The 27279-nt window shown below is 43.2% G+C and overlaps 1 protein-coding gene across 1 annotated transcript in view; it reads left to right on the top strand.

Annotated features, from left to right (window-relative positions):
- kcnn1a (potassium intermediate/small conductance calcium-activated channel, subfamily N, member 1a) overlaps nucleotides 1-27279 on the top strand; it is a 65476-nt gene that overhangs the window by 9392 nt on the left and 28805 nt on the right. Inside the window, exons 2-3 of the mRNA XM_088907623.1 lie at nucleotides 16985-17434; nucleotides 24988-25083. Coding sequence (XP_088763749.1) covers nucleotides 16985-17434; nucleotides 24988-25083 — 546 coding nt within the window. The remainder of the gene's footprint in view (nucleotides 1-16984; nucleotides 17435-24987; nucleotides 25084-27279) is intronic.

The following is a 27279-nucleotide window of genomic DNA, read 5'->3' as shown; positions in this document are numbered from 1 at the left end:
AACAAATAACAGCACCAAAGTCGCAGAAAGAAAGCCGTCATTACTAATATTCATTGTTGGAGGGCATTGGGGCAGGGCAGAGTTTGTTCAATTTGAAAGAGTGCTCCAGCCCTGTCCTCAGATTTTAGGTCTTTAACTGGCTTGTCTCCTGCTGGATGTGTGTGTTGGGAGTTTCTGATGAGATTGGTATCTGTGAACCATGCCATGCTGGAAAACACAGAACTTGCCCTGGATGAGTAAGTTTTTAAAGAGAAGGATTTCGTCAGACAACTGGCAAATGTTGTTTCGGAATCTCTGGCTGCCACTAGACCTGTTCCCAGATCTTTCTGCTGCCTAGTGGGAAAACTGGAGTATTTCACTTAGCACAACTAAATCGCTCTGATTTATTTTTGGCTTAAAGCCAGTAGCTCACTGCACTTTACAATTTAGTTTGCCATTTCTAGTCTAATTACTTACACTATAAAGTATTCGCCATCTGTCCTAGTTTTAAGGGGAATCCCCTATAAAGATGAAAAAGAATCCTTAATTCACTGACAAATCAAAATTGAGGGTACTTTTTTTTCTGTATTGAATGCCTCTTTAGGTTGTGGTCCAAGTCACAGTGCTTTCTGAAGATCTGTCTTCAGAAAGCAGGACACAGTAAATTTGCAAATACATCAATAGAGAAATAACAAAGCCTTTTCTAACGTGTGTGACTATTTCTATTTGTTACATTTTGGAGGATAAATAAAACTGTTTGAAACAAAAGTGGATTACATGAAGACCGCAAACCACAGATGCTAGAATTTATTTTATTTACTTTAACTTGATTATTTGGCTGCACATTAACTGTGCTTTTGTGCCATACATTTGTTCCCTCTTACATGAACTGCTCCTGAAGTTGGGGTGTGTTTGCTACAAAAAGGCATCTGTAAAGTATAGACTGGTTGATTAACTAGTACAGGTCAAATTAAAGGGTAATGCACTCTTGACAAAATGTCCACCTCGCTTCTGAAAGCTGTGCAGTCACCTTTTAACACTGGGATAGAAAATGCAGTGTTCCAAACTGTAGTCATGCAGTGTCTGCATTTGCTTGTCCAAGCTTTACTACGAAATGTGTTTCAGAGCTCCCGGGACTATTTTAAACCAGAGATCAGCAGCAGTATTATTCCCTCTGTGTTTCCTTCTGATACTTTTATGATTTCCAGCTGTCTGCGTTTGAAACAGAAAATAATGTTGGCATCACCTGCGCACTATGCAGCCAAGAGTGTTAGTTCCTGTGACTTAATACGTGACTACGTACGAGGTGTGGGAATAGAACAGGCTTTCACAACTGAGTGAATAGCTCTGTGTGTGTTTGTGTGCTTATGAATGGTATTAGCACTTGGACTGCAAATCGTGAAAATCCTGTTACTGTGATAAAGTAACTGGAAAGCTTTGCTTTCTTGTCAGCTGCTCTCTTTTATTGAGAGGAGTGCTGTAATAGCAATCTTCTGTGTGTCCACAATATGCATCCACAAGTTGAGGAACCGCAAAAAGGCACTATCTTTTTATAGGAATTTATGGAACACTGACTCATTCATGGGCTGAAGCCAGCAGAGAACAGGACAAGAAAACTATTCTAATGTCTGCCTTCAGGTCCCCAGGATTCCGGTTCTAAATGGTGTCAAGAGTGTGGGACTGGTTGGAAACTATACTGTTCTGAGAGCGCTGGCGACACTTCCAGACTAGAGCAGACGCCTGTGCCATTCTCTTTGATCTCTTTCAATTCACCAGGGTTAGGTTGCAAGCAATTATGTGCCTTTTATCCTGTGTGACATGTACAGGTTGAAAATGGTGAGACGATATCCTGGTTACACAGTTATCATTCATTTAGTTAATTATTTATTTTAGTTAATTATTAATACTAGTTATCATTAATAAAAGTTAATTTCTTTGGCTAGCCGCAGTCAGTATGTGCAAGCATGTTAAAGGGAGCAATTTCTCCAAAAGCTGCTGAATTTTGCACTTTGTTGTCTCTCCTGTCCAGTCAGGGTGATCCACTTTTAGTTCAACTATGAAGATTTTGTGTTGTGCTGTGGTCAATGACTGTTATTTGAAAGACTTGCCAGCCAGTCTGTTTGTTAGGATGGTAGAGATGGTAAAGTTCTTCACATAGAATACTAGAAAACAATGAGGGCTGTATACAGTAAACTTCCCACTTCCTTCAGTCACAAGCATTTGTATTAGAAGGAGTGATGTTGCAGGGCCAGGTCTGCTTGAACACAAATAAAACCAGAGAACTGCATAAGAAAAGGAGAAAAAAGAAGCTAAATACAAAAAAAACAAGGCCTACATCAGCATTGTCCAAAACTTTCTACACCCAGGCACGCAACCTGTGGAAAACTCGAAGAAAAGGCTGAGAGAAAACACTTTGATCTTTCTAGTGGGACAGAACATTCATTAATTTAATGCTATTAAATGACGTTTCAAAGTCAGTGTTAATTCTGACTGCCACCATCGCCTTTCTCTCTTTTTCTTGGTCACAGACATTATTGCACATGCAAAGTGTAAATCCACTGGGCTTTGGGGCTTAATTGGGGTCGCTGAAAGTTAATTATGGGCACTGGGTATTATTATTTTGGTCTGCCTAGTGTTCCATGTCGCTGTTGTTTTGAAGACTAGACTACTAGGACTTTGTTTTTTCACCTTGCTTTAACTGGAGATGGGGATGTTTCTGTGCAAGGGATTTGACATGCTGCATCCTAAAACGTTTGCTGGAACGTCTTCTGGGTGTCGAGTTTCCAGCTGAACATTTTCTGCATTTTTCTCTCAGAGCCAGGATAATTGCAGCGTTCTGCCTGTTCTTAGCAAAATCCCATCCATCAACGCTTAGCATCTTATTTGGCTGAAAAATATTGGCTTCCTGCACCTCATCAAAATCATCTGTGACTGATACTCTGACACGTAAGAGACCAAAAAAAGCACAAAAGGTGAAACTAAAAGCACAAGGGAGCTAGGAGCTTTTGTCCTTCAAACCTTCAAATGTGGAATTATTCCCCTGATTGTTTAAGGACAGTTAGTTGGGAATAGTACTTTCTTGGCACTTAGTTAGGACTGTTGTTTGTAAAGGAGTCTGGCATTCTTGTGCAGAGTTTCTGATGACAGTAAATGTCTTAGAATTATATATTTATTCGTATACATTCTTAGCAGTTTTCTGCAAAATACATCTGAAATTCACTTTTTCTCCAAGAAAATTAGATAAGAGATAGCTTCAGGTTTTCAGCTGTGGGTTTGGCCATGACACCCGAGTTAACACCCCTACAGTAGTTCTTAGAAACAGTGCCAGTGACTTGGAAATGGCTTGATGGTTAGAAAGTCTGGTTCAGAGGGAAGACTGCCACCTACTGGTCCACTAAGTCCATGTCCAACAGCAACCTGATTTTCTTCAGACGTCTCCCATCTCCATCTAGTATGCTGTGCCAGTATGTAGCATGTTGTACTAGTCAGTTAGACTATGGTGATGGTGTTCTGTGTTTGTGACTGATCATTAGCAGTGGAATTCTGAAACCATGCCTCCTTTTTCTAACCATTTCATCCAGATTAGGGTTGTGGGGAAGCGACAGCCTATCCAGCCAAGCAACGGGACAAAGCTGGATACACCCTGGACGAGACTCCAGTCCATCGCGGGGCAGACACACACAGACGCACTCACACCATGTTGTGATCGTTGTGTGCAACTGCTTTGGACACTCAGCTATTACACTTCGAAGGCAGAATTCGAAATATAGCTGATCAATTGCTCATTATATGTGTTTCATTACATTCTACATAGTAAAAACAAGCGCATAGCCTGGGTTGTAACTGGAGTCTCAGTTACTCGGATGTTGAGAAAGTTCACGGATCAAATGACTGATCGTTACGAACTTCAAATGCTAAGAAAGGGCGGATATATTATTAAACGGGCATTTCAGTTTACCTGTAGCAAAGCTAAACTAAGATTTTTTTTGTGCCACGTGCTATTTCAGTAACTTCAGCTCTTCGGTTACAAAATCCTAATTGTTTTTACTTGTTTGATCTGAATGCACTGCAATATGCAGAAAGCTCTACGAAAAGTTTAGAAAAATAGGACACCTTCATCCCTTTCCTCCCTGGAATCGATTTTTAAAATAGACCTACTAAATTAATACGATATATCCCTATAGATGAGAAGGGTTATAACCTGTTTTTTTTAATAGCCTGCGGATAAAGCACATATTTTTGCTTTTCATAATCTGCTCTCTGACCACCCCATCTCCGTCTGTCCTCTCTCCTTGGAAGAAACCGTGGACTGACATTAATTTAATCACCTTAGCCAGGCAGCAAAATGATACGTCATTTTCGAGGAGATTGAATGGAAGTCGCTGCAAGTTATGGTAACCTCCTCTCACAAAACGCCATACCTGGGGAAGCTCTTAAGCTAACAATGTGAGAGAGGCACCGTTCCTCAGAGCTCCTCGGTCTTAGGTTTCCTTTTTAGAACTGGAGTAAATGCTGTGTGGAGCTTGTCTGTTCCCACCTAGTACGTGTTGTGTTATTTCCGGCTGATCTCCGGTGCTTGCAGGTTACATTTAATTGGCTGCTCTACACTAAGTCCCCGGGTATATTCCCAGTTGTGTGAGGCTGTGCATTGAAGAATTGAAGGAATAGACGTTCTCAAGCCAAACGGCAAATAACCGACTTTCCCTGAACAAGTTGCGCCCCTGATATTATACAGAACTGATGGTTAGGGCAACCAAAATCAAACTTGAAGCTCTGGCTTTGGTTTCTAAAGTCCTGAAACGACGCGGGGCGAGCCAGCAAGACGGTATCAGGACACGTGGTGGTAGCAGCGGTAATAGTGCGAGTAATCAGCGATTACTTGCACTGAAGAGCAGATATACTGTAATATCTGCGGATTTTAGTTTAGAAATTGTGATTACTCCATCCGTTCAGGGTGACCTTTGCAAGCGCTAGCCACTACATCACCAAGACGATTCGGTTTCAGAAAAGGTATAGATAAATTTAACCTCCTAAACCTTTCTTTGAGCATGGGAATTTAAAAAAAAACATTTATCTCCCTTGTAGGAATAATTTTGTCTTGTTTTCGCGAAATGCAAACTGCTTTACTTTTCTACACTGCTGCTCCGTTGTCAGTTCCTGAAGTAAACCTCTCTCTCGCAACAAATTCGCTTTTAATTTTACTTTCCAGAATCAGTGAAATTTTTCTTGTCCTGATGACTGAGCTTTTGGAATTTCACAGTTTCGTGTCTCTCCTGACTTGCTGGCCATCGGGCGTCTCTAAATTGTTTTCTTGTTTGTCCGGTGATGAGTTGGTGTCCCACCCGGACTGTGGTTTCTGCCTTGTTCCCTGTGCTTTCAGGATAGGCTCCAGTCTGTCCTGGCTCTTGCTACAAATAAGTGACATTCTCATAATGCATGAAGATTTCCAATTATCAATAATACTCCAATTCAAATAAAAAATATGGATTTTATCATAAACAATGTAACCTCTACATACACATTGTATAGTACGTTTTTTTTTTTCTGGATGAATACAATACAGAATAATGCTGAAGTCACCCCTCTAGGGATGTCCAGCAAATAATACATTTTGTAGTCCCAGTACTTCCAGTGTGCATCTGCAAACTCTGAGCCCCACAAAAGTAAAATGAGACACTGTCGTTTTAATGTGGAAGGGTTTATCTTTGTGCCGAGGGGAACAAATAAAGAAAAAAATGCAAGTCACTGATCCAGCCAGAGTTGTTTAGGTTTCATTACAGGGGAGGAGAAGGAGGAAAGGAATGGAACACGTGATGGGAGGGCTATGAGGGTGTGAATCCAATGTCAAAATGGATTTTCTCAATTGGATTTATATAGACTCAAGGAGGCTGGCGGAGGGAGAGGGGGAGATATGCCAAGCAGACATGAGGACAGCAGACGGACTAACAGGTCGCCAATAAATGAGTCGCTGTCATCCATTTTAATGTAGTATTAATTGTACTGATGATTAGGCTCCTGTTCCTCACTTTCTGTCTTTTGGGATGACTTGGAGAAGGCTTCACTTTCAAACAAAGGCAGAGGCAGGCGGGGCAGTGGCCATCGGAGTGGTCAGTCCTCCCTGCCACCCATCCTGGAGGGGACTGTGTCCTTGCTGTCCACTCGAGTGTCTAGACTCTGATGTGGGATTGATCGGTCTTCAAGCACAAAGGGAGGAATTCTGTGCACAACTGTCTCTGAATATTCACAGTGCAGAACACAGTGCACAGTGCAAGGTTTTACTGAGGTTTTAGATGTTCAATACATAGCACTCACAAAGGTCAACTTATGTGCCTTCGGAGTGGCTCATTCCTGTTTGGAAAGCTGGATCTTATGGCTGAAGACTAGGGGTTCAAATCCAAGCTGTGCCTCAAGCCAGCTGATATGTGGATATGTGGTGAGCGTACTGGAGCACTTTGGCTGCCGTCATATCATCCAGGTGGGGGCTCGTACCCGCAATCAAAATCAACCTGACTTTTCTGATTTCAGTTGCATCCTAACTGCCTGCTAGTGTGGTAGCTACTGTCTCTTGTGTCTTTGTTCTGTCTTCTGCCACGGTACTTTGAAACATGCTCTCCGAAGTCACAGATATGCTGGGTATCACAACAGGTTATTGTGGAGGATGATGATGATAATACTAATAATACCACTACTAATAATGTTTCATGGGATGCCTTTCCAAACCCTAGGATGCTACACATAGTGATAAAGAAAAAAGTACAATTAACAGTAAAAGTAAAAAAAGAGCATATAGCTTTATACAAATAGAATTTAGGGCAATCAGACACAGGCCCAGCTTTGGATCTGAAGAGAGTCAGAGAACTTGTCTCTTGTAATATTTGAGGAAGGACATTCCATAACAACTGAGCAGCAACAGAAAAGGCACGATAGCCAAAAGTCCAGTATTTAGTTGACAGGGCAACCGAAAAATCCATTAAGAATAGTGACAACTTTTGATTCTTTGGATTGTGTGACACTGCAAGGAGATCTATGTAGAGACACTCGTTTATTTTGTTTTATGAATCGCCCTCTGTGAACTGCCTTGTCCTTCAGACATGTGATTCAAAAATACGAGAGCATCACACTCATGCTCATGTCCTTCCTTGTCCTTCTTTGATTGAAAGTATAATTAAAGGGTGAAATCAGAAGCAGTGTTCTAGTAACGGAATCTTATGCAAGACACAGGCACTTGGACATGACAGGCCAGCCCTGTGCTGACCGTGTGAATATAGAGGAACTACCAAAGGCAGCAGGGGAGCTGAATTGAATAGAACTGGGCCTAGGGGCTGCCAAAGGTTGCAGAGTTCATGCATTGCAGATGATGTTAACAAAGAGCATTGCCTTTACAACAAGACGAAAGCCAGATAAAGTCTTCCTCAGGGGCTTTGTACTATCTTCTGCAAGATTGATATTTTTATTATTTTTCTTCTCTGTGCCGGACAGGACACTGACGCAATGTGCTGTTTGGAAAAACTTGTAATTACCAATATAAATCTCCAAGAGGCCTCATTTTAAAAGCTTTGCAACCGGCACTGAGTATTTTATATCAGTCTTATTCCAATATATAGAAGACACGTAAAGTTTGTTTTTGTGTACTGCAAAGGACAGTAGAGGAAAATTGCATGCATTAAATCTAGTCACGTATGGTATCAATGAAGGAAGATGGTGACAAGCTCGAAATTGTGCTCAGATTGCATGAATGAAACAATTAAAAGTACACGGCATGCACTGTCCGTCACCCATATTTGCCAGATTACTCGTTGTTTGATATGAAAGATGCATGCTTTGTTCCTATAAGGTTGTTTCATATGTTAATTCATTATGATCACAGGCTGTCTTTTGAGCTGCAGAGCAGGCTGGAAAAATCCTATATGTGCAGGTATAGTTAGAATAGAATCCTGAGGTGGGTCCTGCACAATGAGATGTGAGGTAAATATACGAGTTGTTTTGTTATATAATTTTTCTGCCAACTTCTATAAGGAATTAAAAAGGTTTAGAAGGGGGAAGATGTGAAGTCATAAAACAAATGGAAATGGGGAAGGGATTTCAAGAAGCAGCTTATTTTCAGAGTACAGGCATCTACAGCTCAAGATCTATTGATTCCAGATCCAGTTCCACTCCAGGCTGTACCAGCACTTCATTGTGTTAAGCCACTAGTGTTTGAAAATTAACCTGTGCACTGTTAGACTAACTTTGAGGTGGAGTGATCAGATTTCTGAAGCTAAGCAAGGCTTAGAACTATAATTTCCAATCCAGGCCCCTATGGAGATATCCTGATTCTTAAATTGAGGTTCAGGTTTTAAACCTTGAGGTTCAAATCATGAAATACTCTAGAGGTGTGAACCCTAGTGTTAAAACCTAAATTCTAGTCTAGACCTGTGACAACCTGGCCTTCTTAAAGTTCAGTTGGTGAAGCTATTTCTTGTCTGGATCTGGTCTGGATAGTGGGGCTGATAGCATATAATGATTACTGCACGCCAGCCAGGTGGAAGTTTCAATCCAGAAGTGGATGAAGTGGGACCTGTCTTGTATGTGAAGCTCTGTGGAACGAAAAGATCTACAGTATATGGTTGCAAAAAATTATCCATCCATCTGTATACAAACTGATTTTTCCAATTCAGATTGGCAGGGAGGCCAGAGGCCACAAGGCAGGGCCCATCTCGCCTGGAATGCCAGTCCATCACAGGGCACACACAGGGCCAGTCTTTCCTGAAGCCAGTTGGCCTACCAGTATGTGTTTTGACTGAGGGAGGAAACTGGAGCACTATGAGCATGAGTAAAACACACAAACCACATGCAGCAAGCATTTATCAGTAGTAGTAGTAGTTAATAATAATAATAATAATAATAATAATAATAATAACCCTCACACTTACTTTACTGGACACTCCACTCAAAGTGCTGTACAGGTGATGGGGACTCCTCTCAACCAACACTAATGTGGACCTGCATGGTGAGATGGTGTTTAATTTGACTGTGCACAAGATGAGTGCGTTGATTTTAGCAGGAATTTTGCAGAACACTCAAAGCGGTCTTGCAAAAGTGTTTCTGCTTATGTCCTAATTTGAAAAATGGTAATGTCTGTTGTCCATGTGTCTTATCTCATCTCTGTTTTCTCCTCAGTTCAGAAGTGTAGTAGTAAAATAGATTAAAATAAGTAATATAGTATATACAGTATATTAGTAAAAAAATGGTTCTGAATTAACAAACAATACCTGTGAAATCTAAACATATAAAATACAGGAGTTATCGCTGTGTGGTTGTCAGGATACCGCAGTGTTTCTTTTTTTTATTTCAGTGAATCTTGTTTCAGCGTCTCTGTTGACCATAGTTTTTGCCACTGTCATGTGATGGCATATTGACGGCTACAAGTTGCATTCCTAGCTAACAGTGGATCTTTAAAATGGTCACAATCCATCTGGCTACGTTTGCTGTGTGTATAAGTATCTAGGTTTGAATTCCTGTTTCACCCGGTAACTTACTGAATTGAGTAGTATCATGAGCACGCTGTAATTCTTAGAGATGAGGCAGACTCTTGTAAAAGGGGATTGGTAGTGTTCCAGTATCTGAAAAAATCCGGTCTGTTCGTGCACCACACCTCTGTGTTTCTCACCCTCTCACCGAGCCTGGTTTTAGGCTACCGGATTCCAGTGCTCGCCGGGCTGTCTCTAAAATCTTGCAGCCTCTCTGCAGTGTGACAGAGTAGCACAGCTTGCAGCTCTCTCTGCAGTGGCAGCCTGTTTCTCTGCCTTCGGGGCCTCTCTCTCCTCCCTCCCTCTCCTTCTCTCTCCCTCGCCTTCTCTCGGAGCGAGCGGAGTCTGCAGCAGGCAGCAGCGCGAGTCCACACTGGGCACGCACGAGCTCTGTGCACGAAGGAAAAGATTCCCGTTTCCAGTCAGCTTTGGGGTGAGGTGGAGAGGCGAGGGGGCGGGAGGGGGTGGGGGGGTGTTGGGGTTTGAGGAAGAGCACTGCAAGCGATCCCTTCTGAACGGCAGTGCCATTTTTCCGGCAGATGTGTGTGCCCGCGTTTTTGGTTGTCATTGGGCGAAAGTGGACAAGAGGCTGTGTGTGCTGCTTCTCCTACCTGTGAGGTGCTGGCTGCAAGCCTCCTGGAGTCTGTGCACAAGAGCCGCCCTCTGCCTCAGCCCCCTGGCTGCGTGCAGCTGCGTCTCCTGACAGTCTCTTGTGAGCGGAGGGTCTCTCGGAGGACGAAGGCTGGCTGCAGCAGTAAGTTTACCTTTAAGACTCTCTGTGCTTGTGCGGTCAAGGGAGCTAGGCAGCTGAGCCATTCTGCAAGCTCGAACATTGCTTGGGGAGAAAAAAAAAAGTGCTCTGCTGCAGTGCCTCATTTAAACTGTTCTGCACCGTAGCTTTTCAATTTCAAGCCGGGGCTCTGCTGGCGGAGGCTAGATGCGGTGCCGCATTCAGAATCCCTCTGGAGGGATGCAAGGGCGACCACTCTCCTGTTCTCTGGGAGGCTGTGAGGGACACACTGGTTAGGTTAGCAGCACTTGGGCGCAATGCTTCACAGCCGCTTGGCACTTTTGCCGTTTGGAAAGGTGCCGCTGCACGAACCGATGCAACCAAGTGGTACAACTGATTGTTCGGCGATGTACTGTAGCTGTGTGACTGGTCACTCTGTCGGAGGAGGCAAACTTGTGGAGCGCTCCTCGCTAGACAGCTCTGCTGCTAGTTTTCTGCTCATTGCAACGCAAGCCGGTGCAGACAGTACAGATGGTAGTTGCTCTTGTCACCCAGACTGCATGTGAGCTAGCTGAATGGAGGCGGTTGCTCTGTGTTGCCATGTGAGCGGGTAGCCATGTGGAAAACTACTGCATGGAATGGATTACTCACCACCAACTACATTCCCATGATCTGACATCTCTTACCTGTTTGGGTTTGCTTTGCTAGGCTGATGCTTCATGCTGTGCTGCTCTTCCTTATAGTTCACACACTGCAATCTGCATCTGTTAAGTCATCCAAATAAAGGCAGAGAAGGCTGTAGTGTAATAGAAACAGGAAGGCCATGTACTGTATACCAGCTCATGAACAATGTCAGCATCTTTAATTGTCACAGCTACAGAGAGGTTCCTAAATTTGCATTGGACCTGGTCCTTATAGGTAAAATTGAAGATTTTTGCAGCTGTCTTTCTGTGCTGTCTAAGTAAATTCCAAAGTCAAATAACATTTGGCTTTCCTTCCTCTTAACATGCTCCTGCACTGAAATTTGCTCAAGCATGTGTTACCTTACTCTGTTGGGCTATATGATTCATGAAGGAATAGTAAATATCATCTGCACTGTGCTTGCATTTAATGTTGTGTTCTTGGGAGTGGTGCGCGCCAATTTATGTGGCCCTGAGATTTTCATTTTCAATGAAACAGTAACTGCCTGTTTAGTCAAAACTAGCAACAGATGAGGCTCTTCAGGACTGGTGTTGGGGACATGTGGAAAGGAAATTCTTGAAACACCTGAGCAACCTTATTTAGAATGTTTCTGTCCAGTTCTGGTCACTTTATTGTTGAAGGGGTTTGTGTTTCTAAAAAGAGCATGAAGAGGGACGTCCATAGCTATCCCAGGAGTGAAAGGCATGTCATTCTCAGGAGAAACCAAGCAGGAATTTTCTTAGCCTTGAGAGCCAGGTAGATATGATCAATTTTAATTGTTTAACTTTTCTTTCAAGACTGAGGTACAAAATCAAAAGAAGTCCAGACCAACTACAAAGAGGCATCTCTTTAATCTCAAGATCAAACTGGGGATGGAGTTCAAGATGTTCCTGACTGGCTTGCTGGATTATGATTGATTGTGATTAACTGGAAGAACATGATTTGATAACTAAGAAATCAAGTACTGTAACTGGAAAATGCTGATGATTAATAGTATGCTTGTTTCAAACATTGGGAAACCATGTTAAATTGGGACACATAATACACTTGCTATAATAAGTTCAGTTGTACTTTAGAGTGCAGAAAGAGTGGCAAAGACAGCATCGTCTTGCACTTGAGAAGAAGAGACTGTGCATCACCACATAATAGTTAAGGGTATTCTTGCCTACTCCCATGAGTGTGTGTTAAATGAGTAAATTCTTAGTGGAAGCTTTAGTTTAAAAAGTCTGTTCAAAAATGTTCTGAATGGAGGACTAGGGGCACACTTGGGTATTTCAGTATCCTGTTCAAGGTCCAGAGGCCTGGGGTTGTTGTATCCCTTAAGTCTCGGCTGATATAATCGTGGTTGCCTCAGCAAATTATAAATCACTCTCCTGTTTCAGTACAAAGCAGCAAATCTCCTACTGTCTTCATTTAGACTTAAGACATAAAAATAGTTATAAACCTCAACAAAGGGTTAAAAAATTATGCAGGACACAATGGCGAGGGGGTGTGCAGGTCAGGACAGAGAGTGTTATGCAGAGTTGCGAGAGGAAGCTCACATACTGGCTGTTGGCACTTTGCCTGACTGCAGTCAGTACTGTTGTCTGACCCTGGAGCAATAATTCACATTCACTCTAAGAAGGAGCAAAAAGAACAATAGGAATGGCTCTATTGCTTTCGTCATGGTAATTTGTAAAGACTCTACCTGAGCATAACATAGGACATGACTGTCAAGTGTGTAGGAAATACTAGATACAACTAGTTTAATTTATCAAATGTTTAATATTGGCCTTGTGGTCTTCTTTGGTATAGGTGATGTAGATGTACTGCAATGACTATAATTAGGTGAGTCAGACTGGTGATTACATCTGGAGTTGCACGGTATCTCTGTGATACTTCCTTCATATTTGTTAATCCGGCATTGAGTCAATCTGTATTCTATCCTCTGCTCTGGGTGACCATGGTTGTACACTGGCAGATTTTGAATTTATCCTTTGTGCATCAAGTATCAACATCTGGCACAGTTTTGCATGGATGAGTTTAGGATTCATGGGCTTTTCAGAAGATTGGAGCCAGGAAGCGTCTGCATCAGGACTTTCACAAGGTGGATGTGTGTTGACCTTCTTGTGAACTCCGTTTGGTTTTCCAGACTTCACCAAAATTGTGCAAGAAATGGAATGTCATCCAAGAGGGTATGCACAACTTTAGATATTAACTTTAAGCAGTCGTTTTCCTTGATGTGATCAATGTCCCATAGGGGTTTGTGGAGTTGTGGTGAAGGAATGAGGGATGAATACACATTGGCACTGGCTGCTGGAGGGTTGGGGTCACCGTGTGTGCTCCAGAATGAGCAGTTAGAGATCAACAAGTTAGGTGTGGCAAATTCTGGTTGGTACTGGTACAAAGAACATGATAATAAGAGTCTACCCTAGTCCTCATCTTACCAGCTGCCTTCTTTGTGGAAGGTCATGGGAGGTCCATGTCACAGAAGATGACTTTTAATGGTGCACTTGGCTCTTCTCTCATCAAAGATGGAAAGTAGTGGTTATGGGTTTGGGGGGTTTAGCTTGTCTGTTGTTAAGCATGATTGCATGATGGTTGACCATGTAGGCACATCTGGGCAACTCCATGTTGTTCTTGTAGGCCTTGAGAAGTGTCTGGCAAGTGCCTCTCCAGTCAGTCAGTGCTGTGCTGTGAATGCTGTGGCTTGTCCATTTTTTGTTCAGCATTTGAATTCACTTTTCTTAGCTACTTCATTGTGTAACAAATATATAAATGTCATTATATCTCTTGCTTGCAGTGTCTCTCCTGCCAGAATGGTAAATCACCTCAAACAAATATAAATTAACCCCCAGGCATGGATAGTACATTTTCATGGGATGGCAACTTTTGATTAAGTAGAGCTCTGAAAAAAAAGTTATCAACACAAAGGATTTAATTTTTCTTTCTTCTTTGTTTGGGTGTTTGAACCTTTTTCTAGGAGGTTCTTTCCAAAATTGTGCATAGTGGAGATCAATAGAGTGTCAGTTCACTCACCACTTGGTCAAACAGTGGCCCCAACTTACTCAGAAACTCACGTGGGTTCCATTCCTATACCGTTTGGTTCTTGTGAGACATTAAAAGCAGACATGTTCTGATTAGGTTTGTTTTTCGATATTTGTGTCGAAAGACTTGATAAGCACAGTCAGGAATTCAGAGTTCTTTATGTTAGAAAGCGGAAGTCAAGAAGTCGAGTCCTGGATGTGTGTGGATGTCCATATTAACAGGCCTTTCTCAACCTCAAGTTCCCAGTGTGTCTGTATAGAAGGGCCAGCCTTTATGTTTCTGGTGTATTGTGGCCGTGTGAATAACAGCCATTGCAGATATCATCATTCCACACAGAAGTGGTGTGGAGTGTGTATTTAGCCAAATATTGGTTTACAGGATTTCTTGAGAAAAAACCTTTCACTGAAAGTAACCTCATTTTATTCTCCAGAATACTGAGAGAGTTGTAGTGATGTACATTTTAAAGCTGCTGTTAACCTTTAGTTCTTGTGTAACAGCCCATGAAGAGTGTGTTTGAATGTATAAGAGAAGGAGGGGCTTCTTGAGGAAACGAGAGGTCTTGTGTCCTGGAGAAGCATGCTGTGCTGCTTATTGAGACGGAAAATGAGTGAAATCTAATGATCAATATCGTTGAGCTATTGGTCCCTTCCATTTTTTTCTCTCTCGTTAGTTCTGTGTGCCACCTCTCGGTTAGGGGCCAACAGCATGTGTCTTCCCGATTCACGACAGAGATAAGGCAGGGTGTTTCAGCAGGCAAGGAAATTAGTTGTCCCTTTTCTGCTCCGGCAGCTGCAGTCTTTATTAATACCATTATGGGCCTCACACTGTTAAAAGGAATATAACAAAATCGTGAATATTGCCAAACAAAAGGGGTGACATCTGACTCATTTTTGCTTATTTTTTTTAGTATCTACTTATATTATCTCATGCCATTTCCTGAACATAACCAGGGTGTAGTTAGGTTTGTGGCTCCATACTCCAACAACTCTTTGTGTAAAGAACTGTCTTCTTTTGTCAGTTTTAAATGCATTTCCATGGTTTCCAGGGTGATGCTGAAAATATCCAGCGGGTCGACTCCATCAATGGCTTTGAGCACTGAAGATTTTTCATACCTGTATCAGGTCTCCTCCGTCTTCTCTGCTAAAGACAAAAAAGATTAAGTTCTTTTTGCCTGTCGGCATCAGGAGAGGACAACCCCGGCTCAAAGGAATCCAGAAAAACACACTTTTTCTGAGACACTTCAAAGACCGTGAGGTGTTATTTTGCTGTCAGGGGAAGAACACAATTCAGTTAAATCAGTTCTTGTGAATTAAGAGATGACGTAAGTGTTCGTTAGTGGGAAACACTTTGAAAGGGTGAAAGTGAAAGCAGTCAGGCCTAATGGTTGCATTATTTATTATAGGCTGTTGAATAAATTGAAGAGAGAATAAATGCGATGTGTACTGGTGTGTCATGATCAAACGGAAGAAACGGCACAAAAGATGAGGAATAGGACATCTCACTGTAAAACACTAGAAATGACCATCATCAGCCCCTTCAGTATATCTGACTATTTGTATGCTTTAACAAATTTTTTTTTGCTCTCTAGTCAGTAATTTAAACAAATGATTGTTACATGCAGTACGTGTTTAAATAGATTTAAACACATTTTTGTTTAAATGCTGTATGTGTACAACAGCCCCAGTGTTTTGGGTTGACTGGTGTGGTGCAGGTGAGGATCCCAATTAAAGAGCCTCATTCAATGAATCAAAGTTAATTTTTTCCCCAGCTGAAAGCACAGAGAATGCCTACTCCCTGACTGATTCAGCCTGTCGTGTGCAGATTTGTATATGAAACGTCACTGGGGTTAATCGAAAAATCCATTGGAATCGGAAGATTGCTGAATCACCTGCCATCACATTAGAGGGACCCGCGGCTTAAAAAGATGTCTTGCCAATATCTCTTTCCTTGTTGGCGGTTCTCTGTGATTTCTGTTGCTGTTTCTGTTTGTGTTTTTGTCTTAAACTATCCATGCCAACAGATTGCTGCAGTGGAAACAGCTTCCAGAACTAATTAAGCATCGCGCAAAGCTGTGAGGCCAATCAGAGGAGTGCCATGCTCCGGAGGGGTGTTTAGCTCCCTCTGTCATTTCCTGTCTTTTTTTGTCAAAAGCTCCATCCGCTCTGTGGGCACATGGTAAAAAAAAATTAAAAGCAGACAACGTTGATAATCATGTAGACCAAACAGTGTAACTGAATAGAGCAGTGATATAAGCTATACCTATAATGTTTTATTGTGATGGTTATTGGATAGTCTGTTCAGGATCATAACATTGGGTTTGCTTTAAAAGCTAAATACATTTCCCGAGATCTTCCATATTTAGCTCATTAACTTGATACGTTGCTAAAGCCACAGAAATACTTTGTGTGAAGTCAGAGTTGACTGGCTACTCTGCAGGTCAGCATACACATCTGACAGTTCTGTTACGTTCAGAAGAAAAATGTGGATGATGTTACAGAGCATACTGTAAGTGACAGGTGGCACAAATTTTTCTGAGCTCAGAATCTGCTTTTGGCCTGGTCTCACTGACTTACTTGAACGTGTATGTTTTAGTTCCAGAGTTCAAAGCTGTGTTAAAGCATGAACTAATGGAGTTTGGGAGAGATGATAACAGCCGAGTTCAGTCAGACTCAGCTGTCAGTTTTTTTATCACCCCTGACGTCATTTCCTCTCCTAAAACACTGTTAATACTGTATGTGATCCCCTTCTCTCCCTCGCATATGTCATTTTGCTTCACACCTCCATCCTTTCTCCCCCTCTGCGGCTGCCCCTGGGTCACTACTCACTCTGCAGGGGGGTCCCAGCCTCCTCATCTGGCCAGGAGGTCAGCCCTCAGCTAATCGGGTTCAGCCACATTTGAACTAAAACGGTCCATAATCCTTTGAGTATACTTCATTCTTGGGTGTTGTTATTCCTAGTGAAACCTTAGGTATCCTAACTGCAGACATGAACGCACATTTACTTGCAATCCGGCCCACCGAAATGAATTCCTTTACAGCTCCTGTTTGCCCTCTTGCAGGTAAATGCTGAGCCCAAGAAGCTAAGCCATGCTGGATCCAAGCCCTCCCTCTCCGAGACCTGTAACCCATTCCCTGAGATAGCCATGAACAGCTGCAAGTACAATGGGGGTGTGGTGAGACCCCTGGGCAGCTTAGGGTCATCACGGCGCAACCTTGCGGAGCTCGACTCAGAGACGCAGCCCCTCCAGACCCTGCACAGCTCCGGCCTGGAGGTGGTGGTCTCCAAGGGCAACGGCGAGGACCCCAGCAAGGCGTCCAGCGAGAGCCTGGCCAGGGAGGGGGGCAACGCGCCGCAGAAGAAGAACAAGGACATCGGCTACAAGTTGGGCCACCGGCGGGCACTCTTCGAGAAGCGCAAGCGGCTCAGCGACTACGCCTTGATCTTTGGAATGTTTGGGATTGTCGTCATGGTGACAGAAACCGAACTATCATGGGGGGTTTACTCTAAGGTAAGTAGAAGTCTCAGAGTGGGAGTTGTTGGTGGGGGGGGGGGGGGGAGATTGTAGTAATATTGTGACAAGTTCAGATGGGCAGCTGATTCAGCATGTGTAGGCTGCAAAGGAACACGAAATAGGTTTATTCCATGCTGAAAAGAGAAGAAAACACAACGTTTCGACCATGGAGCCTTCTTCAGGTGACCTCAGGTGGCTGAAACGTTGTGTTTTCTTTCTTCTCTTTTCAGCGTGGAATAAACCTTTATGTTGTGACAAGTCCTAATTTTACTGAGGAGTTAGTATGAGGATGTTGCTAATAATATCCTTTATTTTCTACTCTGTAAAAACGGCAGTCTCAGAACACTTTGTAGCAGTTTAAAAAACACATCCATCCATTTTTCTAACTGCTTTTTCCAGTCTGTGGTTGCAGAGGAGCCTGTGTCTATCCTGGCAAGAAATGGGTACAAGTACGCCCTGGACACGCATGCACTCACATCAGGGCCAGTTATCCCAGCAGCCCATTACCCTGCCACTATATCTGTGAACTGTGGGAGGAAACTGGAGCACCCAGAGGAAACCCACACAAACACCCACACGTGGAGATCATGCAAACTCCATGCAGACACCCCTGGTCCACAACTGAACCCAGGGCCCAAGCACTGTGCCACCATGCCTCCCTTAAAAAAGCACATGTTACAATACAAATAAAAATGAAGATTACAAAACCACATATAAAAGCAAAGCAAATACTGGAGAAGTATTTCTGAAAAAGTCTTAAGTCTTGATTTAAAAACACCTAATGTGGTAGAGTCCCTAGTTTTTATCTGTGGTGGGTTTACATAGTTCTGAGGCAGAATAAAGGACTTGATCATCCATAGAGCCTAAACAGTCAATAGGGACACATAATACAACAGAATAAACTAGCTGGAGTGCATCTAACTAACTGAAAAGGAAGATGCCTCTTATCTCCAGCCAGTCTTATCTTGTATACTGTTGTTTCAAAGTTGGCAGTGAAGAAGGTTTACACTGAAACCCCTCTTCTCCAATTCATTTTTAAAAACCCAGACCTGCTGCTGGTGTATTCACACAAGTAGGATTTGAATTCACAATCCTCCTAGGTCAGATCCTGTCCCGAGTCTAGATCCTGTAACTACTACTGCGCACTGCCAGAGGGTTTTCCTGTGGAGCTATGCCAGGCTGTCTGTGGAGTAATCTGCGTTGTGAGTTAAGGACAGGTGCTTCTCTGTACACCAGTTGGCGTGAGTAAGATTGCTCATTATGCCCCAAACGTCTGTTTACTTATTTAACGTGTGAGGTGAGGAGTTTTAATGAAGTGATCTTGTGAATGTTCTTCCCTGCCTGTGATCAAATGGAATTTAGCACCCTTTCAATGAGAGAGACTAGATGCAAACCTTCATTGAGGCCAACAACGCTGAGTGCAAAAGCCTAGGTCTCACTGACACCCCCCCCCACCAGGTACTGACAGGTGAATAAATAGGTTTACTCAATTTCTTTCCACAAGGGATCTGCAAGCGTCAGTTTCAAAGTCTCCTCTCGCCTTGTCTTGATCAGCCAAGCAAAGGCTCAGGTTAGTGGGGGGAGAAAACATAAATAAAAAGCAGAAAACTGCAATGAACTTTGTAGCTGACAAACATTTTAGATCAGCTGACAGAGAATAATTCCTTCACAATAATTACACTTACACTTTTATAGCTCTTTTCTGACTTCTGACACTCCACTCAAAGCACTTTACAGGTAATGGGGATCCCCTCCACCACCACCCGTGTTTAGCCCCACCTGGATGATGCGAGGGGAGCCATAGTGCACCAAAACGCTCCCCACACACCAGCTCTCAGTGGGGAGGAGATAAGAGTGATGAAGCCAATTTATAGATGGGGATTATTAGGAGGCCATGATTGGTAAAGGCCTGTGAGACATTTGGACAGGACACTTACTCTTTTCGAGAAGCGCCCTGGGATTTTTAATGACCACAGAGAGTCAGGAGCTCGGTTTTATGTCTCGTCCAAAGGACAGCGTTTTACAGTGCAGTTTGCCCAGCACTGTACTGGGGCATTAGGACCCACACAGACCACAGGATGAGCGCCCCCTACTGGCCCCACTAACACCTCTTCCAGCAGCAGCCTTCATTTTCCCAGGGGGTCTCCCATCTAGGAACTGGCCAGGCTCACACCTGCTGAGCTCCAGTGGGCTGCCAGCTGTGGGCTGCAGGGTGATACAGTAGCTACTGGCTACTGTAACAATGTCTGTGTAAAATAACCTTACTCCTCAACTTACCTCTGTAACGCCCCCCAGACAACTGAGGCTGCTTACTGACACTCAGGGAGTTAAAATCTAAGCATAAAATAAAGAAATGCCAGAAAAGCAATACAGGCTCCTATCTCTAACAGCTGTGATTTGGACTGCAGTTTCTGTCATGTATAAAATGTTCCAGTGGCCCGATTATCAGTGAAATGTACCCTCTTTGCTGTTGTAGATTTCTGACAGAGGCCTGCAGTCTCCAGAGAGCCAACTAGGGGTTAATTTAATAGCCTCTGCAGAATAACATTTCTCACACCAGTGACTACAGCATGCGTGCTGCCAACGTCTAGCAGGATCTCTGCAGCTGGAGCTCCTGCACAGGCAATTATAAGCCCGTCTGGGACATGTCACTGCCGTCCAGAAGTGCGTTGCTGCCACTGCGGTATTACCACGGCTGTAATCTCATGGCCGGGCAGGAACTGAACTCTCAGACGACCCGTTCACCAAATAATCACACTGCTGTGATTGTGGGTGGCAGACTTGGCTTTGTGGGTGTAGCGCACCCTGCTAACGTGCATACATACTGTATGTGGCATTTTCTCATGGCTCTGTGTTTATTTGATTTTATTTGACTTTCTCAATTGTTTTTCTGAAGAACTAGCCAGAAGCCGCAATATTCACTTTGAGTCAGTTTTAGACTGTGCTTCCAGACCAAATGAGCCATGTTTATTAATTGAAACAAGCAAAGGTTTATTCCCTGCTGAAAAGAGAAGAAAAGAAACACAATGTTTCGGCCGTGGAGTCTTCATCAGGTCTCAAGCTTCTTCAGGTGTCAAGTGTCAGGTGTCACCTGAAGAAGGCTCCACAGCCGAAACGTTGCTTCTTTTCTTCTCTTTTCAGCATGGAATAAACCTTTACTTGTTCCTTTCCAGCCTACGCATGCTGACACAGCTCCCTACTTGAACATGTTAATTAATTGCCTTTGACCCTATAATATGCACCCAATCTCAAGTGCTAAAGTTCTTTACAGACTGCTTTTTACTATACTGCTGAAGCAGTTTTATAGAAAAAGGCCTATTCTTTCCAGGGTGAAATGCATGTTCTTTGAAATCTAATTCAATACTGTTTGAAAAATAATTAACTTTTTATGTCTCTTTAGTTTTCAAAAACGTCTTTGGAAAGGGCAATAGGGCACTGGAGTTTTGATTTATTCTTGGTAGAATTGGTTGCCTTAAAGCTTTCTAAATACAGTATTGCCCTTTAAGCACTTTAGCACGGGATCAACTGTCTTTGAAAGCTGCCAAACTTCACCATGTCCTGATCTTGGTGTTGCACTTAACAGAGTTGCCCTTCCAAAGAAACTGGCATCAATTTGATTTAGACAGTTCAGGCTGAGTAAGACTGACAAAACGCGTTTTGAGATCAGCGGTCATTAGTGTATGGAAAAGTTTTGATGGTTATAAAAGGAGGTTGTGAAATCATTGAAGTTAACAGGAAGCATGAGAAATCTGAGAAACGATCCTGTTGTTTTCAGGCAAGCCAGGGGAAAGGAGAGGCTTTGATCTTGCTAATTCTGATTTTACTTAATTCTTAATTGTGTGAATTGGCACAAACTAAACTTTGGAGACAGTTCTAAGCTGTTGAGTGTTTTAATTATATCAACAATTAATATGGCACCAGTTCTACCTCAGTGATAAAGTTGTGCCAAAGACCTTGGCGCCTGATTTGTATTTATTTCCAAGTTAGCTGTCTTATTTAACCATAGTTCTTATTTCAGTACTTTACAAGCTGTAGCGGAATTTGTTTTTCTGTGAGGGCTGTGCCAGTCAGGGGTCATTCACCTGGTCATGGTCTTAAAGACCTGATTTGAAACAGTTGCTCACTTAATGGGAGGCATCGTAGCACAGTGGTGAGCATCACTGCCTCTCAGCACTGGGGTCTTGGCTTCCAATCCAGACCCGGGGTACTATCTGTGTGGAGCTTGTATGTTCTCCTCATGTTTACATAGGTTTCTTCCGGGTGCTCTGGTTTTCTCCCACAGTCCATAAAGATGCTGGTAGGTTAATTTCTGGGACAATTCTAGGATGATTGGCCCTGGTGTGATCACCTTGCACCTCCCAGCTGGCAGCCCACTGGAGCTCAGCAGGTGTGAGCCTGGGCAGTACCTGGAGGGGAGACCTCCTGGGAAAAACTAAGGCTGCTGCTGGAAGAGGTGTTAGTGGGGCCAGCAGGGGGCACTCACCCTGCAGTCTGTGTGGGTCCTAATGCCCAGTATAGTGACGGGGGCACTATACTGTAAACAGGTGCCATCCTTTGGATGAGGCGTAAAACCGAGGTCCTGACTCTCTGTGGTGTGTGAAACTCCAGGGCGTTTCTCGAAAAGAGTAGGGGTGTAGCCCCGGCGTCCTGGCCAAATTTCCCATTGGCCCTTACCAATCATGGCCTCCTAATATAATCCCCATCTATGAACTGGCTTCCTCACTCTGCTCTCCTCCCCACTGAGAGCTGGTGTGTGAGGAGCGTTCTGGTGCACTATGGCTGCTGTCGCTTCATCAGGGTGGGGCTGCACACTGGTGGTGGTGGAGGGGATCCCCATTACCAGAAAAGCGCTATATAAGTGTAAGCAATTATTATCATGTGTGTGTATTTTTATCTGCTGTGCGACCCTTGCTTGCCGGGATAGGCTCTGGTTCCCCCATGACTCTGAATTGCAAGCAGTTCGAATGGGTTCAATTAATGGGCCTTTTACTCATTAAGGATTCTACGTTGCCTATAAAACCTGGTGTACTGTGACTTGGTCCACTGTGACCCTACAGGACCAGGAGTGAGTATCACTGTTAGGTTCCAACGTCCCTTAAATACATAAGAAAACAATTAAGAGGCTCTTTCAAACAAAGACCTCCCATCTGTGGGAAACCCAGTGACTGTGATCTCACTCTAGCACGTGGACAGACAGGTGGTGTTTCAGTGTTGTTTTTCAGGTGTAAATTGTCTCCTTGTACAACAGCTTTTGAAAGGATCGCTTTCCTTCCTGTGTTGTGTGTTGCCTTTCTGGGCTCGACCGAGCCTTTAAGTTATTTAATCGCCTTCAGGTTTTGAGGGCCCCAGCTGTCATGCGCTGTACTAGATTCCAGTGGGCACCACATTAATCCTGCTCCGCTCTCGGCAGCTCGCGGGGCCGATGTTGTGAACACCTTCAGATCTTACACTGTGATGCAAGAATGTGCGTTTTGATTTGCCGCTGAGCAGCATTAATTGAAATTGGTTCAGAGAGCTGTGCATGGAGAAACTGCAAGAAGAAGCACTGTTCAGGAGTTACTGTACTTTAAAAGAGTGTGGGAGACAGCCGCTTAGTCCCCCCTCCCGCCCCTCCCTCAGGCCCTCCCTACCTCATTACTGTCGGGGACCCAGATCTAAAAGTTAAAATGATACATGGCCCGTGCTCGTGCTTCAGCACTGGCGTCTGTGTGCCAATTTATCATCGCTGCATACAGTAGGTTCTCCATAATGGAAATGAGAAGCCGAACAGGTCCCAGGAGGGATAGCGTTTAGAAGATAAATGTGGGTCTTTAAGGCATTAGCAGTCGGTGTCTTTTACAGGCTTTTGCAGGGGCCTCTGCTCTGCTGTTTCCCTTCGCCGCGCTGTTCCATGGCTCGGCGCAGTGTTGCAGAGCGCCTGTCCGCCTCCCTCTCCTCCGTGCACCTGGGCTACGGCTGTGAGCTCTCCCCCTGCTCCAGGGTGCAGGCAACCACTCCGACAAGGAGAGAGGGGCCTGTCGCACAGAGCTCTGAACGAGCATACCTTTATTATTAAAGACCCGGCATCCCTAAGTGAGCGTAAGGAATCGTTTCTCCCCTATGGAACCCTGACCATCTCAGTCCTTGGCTATTCTTGAGCTGAGCACAGATCACCCTATATTTAAAGCTACAGAGAAATACAGTGAGTATAGTCATTCTGTGGACGACAGCAATGCCAGTCTTTCTCATGCAGCCTCCTGTTTAACTTCTTTTGCTCATCTCCCTTTTTGAACCATTATTAGCTGCACAGATTGAAAAGTGATTAATCCCTTTCTGTGTTCAGCGTCTCATTAATTAATGGAAACCTTGCCACTGGTGAGCAGTGTTGCACATTTGTGGACTAGATATATTTCACTGTTCTGGTCTGCTAGACAGCTGCCGTTTCTGCCTCTCTGGGTCCTTCAACCCCTGAGGAAAGCACTGTGGTCACTTACACTCAAGGCTACTTACCGCTGCCAAGTTTTTGCTTTCAAGATCAATATTTGCTCTGTGAGACTGGTCCCAAGCACAGAAGCTTTTTTATTTGGTTATTTTTTAGAGTGTTTGTAGCAATTATCTGCCATCAAAGCTTTAGATCACTAACATCAAGAGGCATGTTTCCATAGGGGCATTCCTGTTCTCTCATTTCTTGATGGTTACTGTTGTTTCTGGCTCAGCTGTTGTTTCTTATGCTGATTGTCAACAGATACCGTAAAGGATTCATCAGATCACAGTAAATACTAACTGGAGGTATATTAATAATCTATCTAAATTGACCCTAATTGACTTCCACTGTGTACGGCTTGCAATGGGATTTTTTTCCCTTGTGCAGTTTATTAGGAAGTACTGTACATGAACCAAACTCAGTACAGCCTTGGATTGCATCTTTAACAAAATGATTGTTGCTCCGAGATCTAATGTTAGAGGGACAACTATATAAATTCCCTTTCAGTTGACAAACAGGTTGAAGAGAACTAGAATCAGACGACATCAGTTTGATGGAATATTCAGCTTAATGGAACTCCTTAATACCTTATCCTTTCTGTGCAACATAGTAAGATGTTCATGGTGGGATTGCACCCACCTGACGATGAATAGCGTTTAATTGACTTCTAATGTAGGTTACTGTACATCTCAAGCTGGAGGTTATGTGGTCCTCCTGAGCTGGGAATATTAATTAATGCACTCTGCCATAGTATATGGGGCGACTGGGGCTGTGGGCCCTGTCCTGTAAGGTAGTCAAGTTTTTCACATGACATCTCCATAAAATTGGGCTTCATTTCACACAGAGGAGCTCCACGATGTCTCAGGCGAAGAGAGGAGGGGAAGAAATGCAAAGACAAGAGAAAATCCAAATGCAAAAATGTTGTCTTCTGAGACCGCCTTTAAAAAGAGAAACAAATCTGGTTCATTCAGCACCCCTTAGAATCGAATGGCTCTACTCCAGCCAGCTTTGTAGTCTGGTTTTGCCAACTTGGTGAGAGCAGTACCGCTATAGCTAAATCTTTTTTTTTCTTCCTTTTTTCTTTCAGGAGTCTTCGTATTCATTTGCACTGAAATGCCTTATCAGCCTTTCCACTGTTATATTGCTTGGTCTCATTATAATGTACCATGCCAGAGAAATCCAGGTGAGTCAAGCTCTTTGTTACTGTGGAAATCAGATGAGGAGGGGTTGGGGGTTAAGGTCTAAACAGGCAAAGGAAATGAAAAGGGTGAATGGTAGCTGATTTTTAAGCCACATTTTCTTGCTGCTTTCATAGATTTATTACGAACCAGAACAGGTGTATTTTTATTTATATCTATGCAATTATTTGAAATCTCACACTTATCCCCCCTAATCCGCATCCTATTTTATATTAAGAATTTTGTACAGTCAGTATAACCAAAGAGGTAGATGTCATCCATGACTTGATTGCATACAGGTATAGTGCCTTTCAAAGTAAGCACCCTTCACAAAACTCTGCCCACTAAAAACGTCACAAAAATAAAAATGCATGTTAATAAATCGCCACCTTTTTCAGTCCCTTCATCTTCAGAAGCCTCTTCATTAGGGCAGATAAGGAATTCTAGAAATACACCATCAGTGACATGGATTTTTGAAAGGTCATTTATTCAATTCTGCTTATATCTGCGGTAGCAAAACATTTTTATCGTTTAAGATGAAAACATGATTTTGGACTGGTGAACGAAATTAAAAATGAACCTGGTAACTCCTTCTGAGGCTGCCCTCTCCTGAGCTCCTTTCCCTGGGCTTGAAAATCAACCACATGACCACATGGACCCTTTGGGGATCCTCTGTGCTTCATTGTCTAAAGACGGTCCTTCAGTCAGCAGCTTGACCGCTTCAGTCGAGAGATGACTAATTTTAATGAAATACCCGCCCAACTTGGAATTGTCACATGTTTTTTTTAGAAATAAAATGTAGGTCTCCAGTAAAGCTAGGAGAGAATGAGACATGAGGACACTCACCTCCGAGACACCCCTCTGTAGACCCGTTCGTCTTTGGGCGTGTTGCCATGAGAGCAGCATGTCTCCCAGTGATGTCGTTACAAGCCTCAGGAGTCGCTGCTTGCTGGAAAGACTCGGGAAATGCCAGACTAATCCCAGCACTGCCTGGAGGTGCCATCTTTTGAGAAATCACTGTCACAGTCGACAAGATTGAATCTGTGAAGGGATTCAATGGGATCCCGAACTGATCCCTGGGATTCGGTTAGTTTAGGTTACTTCTGGGCTGTGGCATTGACCATCCGTAGCCAAGACTCTCCAAGCTGCAGCGCAGAGCTTGCGTGTGCCACAGTGCTTGGGTGATTGGTGAGACGTACTGTACAGTATATGGCATCTTCATCCACCGCCCTAGATCAGAGACAGGCAAGCTTGGCTTGTCTTTGTTCCCTAGCTATTGACATGAGCTGCAACACCTAGGTCAATTAAGCAATTAAGGATACTTTGGGAATTATGAAGTCCTAGCTCTGCCCTAGCTCTTGCTCTGGCTGTGAAGTGCATGAGAAGTGCACGTGTTGGAGGAAGATCTGGTCTGGGTTAATACAGGAGTTGCACTGGTGAGATGAGTCTGAGGTAAGAACTGGCACACCCCGATGAAGGGACAATGAGAATAAGAAGTATACGAATAGTAAATGTCAATTCTAGATTTATTAAGAGAAAAAAGAATTGCTCCTCTTCAGCTCAGGTTTTTGGTAGTTTATGCTTAAAAGTGTTTGAGATTAACTTTCCTCTTTCTTTCCAAAGGACTTTTCTCTCTTTAATCCAGTTACTGCATTTCATCATGCTTAATTCTTCCATAATACTTTCAAAATACTGTCGTAATAGCATCAAACATGGATGATATTGAGTTGATCAGTAACTCCCACTGAAAACAGAATGATTGATGACCACATTAAGCACAGAATTGTTAACTAATTACCATTGTTATCTGGTGATGATCTTTCATGAATTATCACTTATAAATGATACCTAAATGGTCTTTTGATTTTTTTTAATTTTGTGCTCTAATTAGTCTGGGTGTATCTAATATAAGCCTAATACTTGATTTTCTTGTTTTACTTAGCGTTTAATGCATATTTAACTGTAATTAATTTGTATTTTCATGCTTTATTTATGGAGCATTTAAATTTCGATCAATTTATACTTTGCGTTGCTTCACGAAATGAACAGAAAATGACTGCAACAAGAGATGAAAATGTCAAAATCAATACAAATAAATTAAGGAAGACAATCCACAGTGCTAGGAGGCATTCTCACCGTCATTTTTTAAGCAAAATGCTTTTGAAAGCAAGTGTGTTAGTGTAACTCACCACCACCACGTT

The sequence above is a fragment of the Atractosteus spatula genome, chromosome 28, assembly GCF_055471065.1.
Source record: "Atractosteus spatula isolate fAtrSpa1 chromosome 28, fAtrSpa1.hap1, whole genome shotgun sequence".
In the NCBI taxonomy this organism is placed as follows: domain Eukaryota; kingdom Metazoa; phylum Chordata; class Actinopteri; order Semionotiformes; family Lepisosteidae; genus Atractosteus; species Atractosteus spatula.
The sequence above is the reverse complement of the archived record's forward strand: the minus strand, read 5'-3'. Positions and strand labels throughout refer to the sequence as shown.